Raw genomic sequence first — 4,311 nt, forward strand, 5'->3', positions numbered from 1 at the left:
GCTCGGGGCCCTCGGTTGCTGCTGCTCAGGGTTTCACAGGGCGGTTGGGGTGACGCTGCTGTATTGTCACTTTTTCAGATGATGAGCTGAGCCTGCTGGTGATCATCGTTGACACAAACCCGATCTGGTGGGGAAAGAAGGCGCTGGGAGAAGCTGAGGTGTGTCTTTGGGGTGTTGGTACTACTGAGGGTGATTTCCAAAGGAAATTGGTTTTTACTTTTTTTTTTTTTAATTATTGGTAAGTAGCCAATAAATTACTGAACTGTTAATGTCATTGTGCTATATCTATTTTCTTCTTTTTTTTTTTTTTTTTTTTGGCAGTTCACCCTATCAAAATGCATTGATGCAGCGATGGTACTGGGAAATTCTCACTTGTTTATGAATCGCAGCAACAAACTTGCTGTAATAGCCAGTCACACACAAGAAAGGTATAGTTTCTTCTTAGCAGTGTAAAGGTTTATATATCTGTCTCCTGATTTTTTTGTTGAATTATTTAACTGAAATCAGGTTTAAAATGCATAATGTCTTAAAAACAGAAATTAACTGAAACGGTGTAGGAAAGAAATAACCTTAGTGCCTTACAGAAAGCAACAAGAAGGCTCATAAGACAAAATGGAGGCTTTTAAACAGGCTTTTGCTTGGAAATGTATGGAGAGAGGGAGAGCTAGGATGGTTGAAATGTGGTGAACAGAACAATGCAAGTGGCAAAAGTTTCCTAAACAGGATAAACTCAGATAGTTGTGAGTCTCGGGATCTACCCCAGAAGTGCAGGCATGGTATCTTTTTGACAATTCTTTTAAGAGGTGTCTTGAAAGGAGGGAGATGAATGTGGGTTTTATTCCATTTTGGGTTTGAAGATTGCCTGCTTTATGTAGTCTCTTTACTGGCTGGCGTATTACCATTATTTGAAGTTATACTTGAGAGTATTGCTGTTTACAGGTGGTTAGTTCATGGCATTTTCTTCTTACAACGTTAAAAGCAAAACATTAATTATTTTGTTCTCCCTCTGTTTCAGCCGTTTCTTGTACCCTGGGAAGCGTTGGGCTTTTGCAGATCTCTTTGGTGATGGTAGTAGTTCCATGGAATCTAATTGCTCTGGCAGCAAGGATGGAAAATATGAATTGTTAACAGCAATAAATGATGTGATTGCAGAAGAGATTAAAGACCTCATGACGAAAAGTAAGGAGAAGAAAATTCTAGGTTTAATATGCAGAACTGCAAAACACTTAGACTCTTATGCTTGACATTTGAGGCCTCTGCATTAATACTACCTGCCAAAGATAAACTTTTGCAACTTTTCTTGTATTGCAGCTGACATGAGGGGCCAGCAGACAGAAACTCTCTTAGCAGGATCACTTGCTAAAGCGCTTTGTTGTATCCTTTTGATTGCAGAGTCTTAAAAGCCTTTATGTATTTTTAAGACTGTTTCTTATAATATTAATTAGGTTTTACTATTCCTGTACTGTAATAACACTCCAAACTGAAATGTTTGCCTAAAAACTGTGGGTCATGCTTATTAAAATGTGTGTTGCTAAGGTGGTGAATATGTGGTACGGATACTGGAGTAATTTCCAAGAACAGACCCTAGATTCCTTAATGTCAGCTAATGTAGTTATCAACAAGATGAGCAAAGAGGTGAAAGGTAATGCCTCTTCTACTGTTTTGAGTACTTATATCTGTTATTCTGATTCAAATATTTATGTAAATGCAACATGCATACAAACAAATATGCATATGTTTTGACACACCCCCATTTCCCAGTTTGGCAATAATAGGTACAGGTTTATCCTGACTAATTGAAGTTGCCCATTGCCCTAGGTCTGGGTGGTGATTAGAATTAAAGGGCTTGATCATTAGTCCACATTCTTATTCTGATTTTCTGTTGGATGCAAGTAGCTCCTTAGAACAACTGGAGGTTGAGAGGAACTTCTTGAAAGCCACGTGATGCACAAATCCTCTTCCAAAGGGACCACCTGGAGTGTTTTCAAGCAGGGAGTTAGTAATGAACAACTTTGAACATTTCTTTCCTGATCACCATCTAACTGCTTTTGGACAATAAATGAAATGGGTCTACTTTCACAGCAAGTCTGAATTAGTCTAGAGATACTTGTCAAATATTTCTGCTGCTTTCTGTGTCACTGGGACTGTAAAACAGTTTCATATATATATTTTAATTGAGATGTTAGATATGTGACATCTCAGATGTTGGATATCTTACTGAGATGTTAGATGCTACAGAGCTACAAGGGCAAACTACAGGTTACAGAAGTAATGTACTCATGCATTTCTTTTTCTCTTCAATACTTAGCCAATCAAGAAATTAAATCAAGGATTTTGGTAAGAACTTTTGCTGTCAGTTTTCTTTTAGTGTTGAAATCTGATGATATTATCTAGGCTAACAAGTTTGCATTGCTTTATTTAGGTCATAAAAGCTGCAGAAGACAGTGCGTTGCAATATATGAATTTCATGAATGTGATCTTTGCAGCACAGAAACAGGTGAAGCTGGCATTTCATTTTGATGTATATTTTATTAATATGCAAAAGTAACAAAATTGTTCATTTCTCTTATGATTATGTTCTGATCAAGTGAAAGAGCTTCCCCATGGCTGTGGTGGTCCTGCAGCTGTAAAAGCATGTTCATTATATGTGGAGTGTATTTATAGCTGAAACAGGCCATGACGGCAACACTGATGACGCTGCATTGCTCCTAGCTGAATTTGTTTTTCATGCATTTTGTCTCTTTTCTTGCAGAGTGTTTTGATTGATGCTTGTGTCTTGGACACTGATTCAGGTCTTCTACAACAGGTAAAGAACTTCTTATTCTTACTTGCTGTTTACCTTTATTCATAGATGCTTGATGCTAGGTGGTTTGATGTGTTCTAAGGCTCTGTTATTTGTTTCAAGAGTGGGTGTGGAAATGTGTTCAGTGGATCTGACAGTTCCAACATGCAGGCCTTGAGCAGTATGTGGATATTTTAAATATCCTGTTAATCCCATCAGATGTGGAAATCTGATCATGCTCTCTGCTTTGCAGGCTTGTGACATTACGGGTGGCATATATTTGAAAGTGCCCCACATGCCATCCCTTCTGCAGTATTTGTTGGTAAGTCATTTAAGAAGCACTTCAGTGTTTTTTTTCTGTGGCAGATGGGAAATCTTACCGATGTGTTATTGACAAAGGAATACAGCAATACCATTCCAATTTGCAAAATATTTTTTGTCTGTTCCTGCAGTGGGTATTTCTCCCTGATCAAGAGCAAAGATCACAGCTTGTCCTTCCACCTCCTGTTCATGTTGACTACAGAGCAGCCTGCTTCTGTCATCGAAATCTCATTGAAATTGGTTATGTGTGCTCTGTGTGCTTGTCAAGTAAGTTTATAAATATTTAAGAGTCTGAATTCTTCCATTCAAATGAACTATTTTAGTGAAAGCCAATTCTTTTATTTTCCAGTATTCTGCAACTTCAGTCCTATTTGTAGTACATGCGAGTAAGTGTCTCTTCTTGTTTCAGGGGTGGGTGTGGAAATATGTTCAGTGTATCTGACAGTTCCTTTTTTTGTGTTGTTTCAGGACTGCTTTCAAAATATCATTGCCACCTGTCATGAAAGCTAAGAAGAAGAAGTTAAAGTTAGCTGCATAACAACGTTATGTAAATACATCATTACCTCCTCCAGTAATTCCATGAAATGGAATATACTTGAGAAATTGATGGCACTTTTTAAGAACTGTAAGCAGCGTTACTACTTGTTTCTTGAGGGAAATATTTAAGTCTTACGTTTTCTACACAGCCCTTTTAGTAACAAATCGCTGTATCACCACGTAACCTGTGCTGTTTTAAATACTGATTCTTAACTACTGATAGGAACCAGCCTGTTAAGAGACAGGCTTTAGTTTAAACAAACAAATCTCCCATTTTTAAAAGGCAATGTGTAATTTGTTATTTTTACATGGTGCTAGTAACTGATGTTACAGAGTAACTCTTTCCTACACAGCAAAGGCTGTATTTGTTTTTCCCGAGGTGTATACAGGAATTCATGTCCCTCCTTGATCCTCGCGTCAGGTTTTTGTCCACGTACCAGGTGTAGCACCCGTCTTTCCCTTCTGATTGCCAAAAGCCATTTGTTTGAAGGCTGTATTTATAATTTACTTTGTATAAAACGTTTGTAATAAAACCTGTTCTTTTTCAAAGGGGGTTAGGTATTGCTATCATAACAGATATTTTTTAAGGGTGAGGTACACAATACAAGAGCTGCTCTGGCACTAGACAAGCGCGGGTGGCGGCGGGCTGTGTGTGGAGTGCGGTGAGACGA

The 4,311-nt window shown here is 38.1% G+C and overlaps 1 protein-coding gene across 2 annotated transcripts; it reads left to right on the forward strand.

Annotated features, from left to right (window-relative positions):
- The first annotated feature begins 80 nt into the window (after nt 1-80).
- GTF2H3 (general transcription factor IIH, polypeptide 3, 34kDa) lies at nt 81-3,870 on the forward strand. 2 transcript variants are annotated; one of them, XM_010084451.1, is made up of 12 exons: nt 81-158; nt 322-428; nt 1,016-1,179; nt 1,312-1,374; nt 1,613-1,642; nt 2,309-2,337; nt 2,423-2,497; nt 2,753-2,806; nt 3,036-3,104; nt 3,235-3,370; nt 3,453-3,489; nt 3,572-3,870. In XM_010084451.1, the coding sequence occupies exons 2-12, from the start codon at nt 352-354 to the stop codon at nt 3,639-3,641; spliced, it is 804 nt and encodes a 267-aa protein (XP_010082753.1). In that variant the 5' UTR covers nt 81-158; nt 322-351; the 3' UTR covers nt 3,642-3,870. The 2 variants fall into 2 exon arrangements, with proteins under 2 accessions (XP_010082753.1, XP_010082754.1); XM_010084452.1 differs by lacking the exons at nt 2,423-2,497; nt 2,753-2,806 and having other exon boundaries at nt 84-158; nt 3,572-3,641.
- Nucleotides 3,871-4,311: the final 441 nt, after the last annotated feature.

This window comes from Pterocles gutturalis, unplaced genomic scaffold (genome assembly GCF_000699245.1).
Source record: "Pterocles gutturalis isolate BGI_N339 unplaced genomic scaffold, ASM69924v1 Scaffold49745, whole genome shotgun sequence".
NCBI classification, from domain to species: Eukaryota; Metazoa; Chordata; class Aves; order Pterocliformes; family Pteroclidae; genus Pterocles; species Pterocles gutturalis.

What these genes read in the sequence shown, in the direction of transcription:
- GTF2H3 (XM_010084451.1), top strand. Translation starts at nt 352, where the DNA reads ATGGTACTGGGAAATTCTCACTTGTTTATGAATCGCAGCAACAAACTT. An exon ending in GCCAGTCACACACAAGAAAG is followed by an intron (nt 429 to 1,015) that starts GTATAGTTTCTT and finishes CCTCTGTTTCAG; the next exon opens with CCGTTTCTTGTACCCTGGGA. An exon ending in GATGAGCAAAGAGGTGAAAG is followed by an intron (nt 1,643 to 2,308) that starts GTAATGCCTCTT and finishes TTCAATACTTAG; the next exon opens with CCAATCAAGAAATTAAATCA.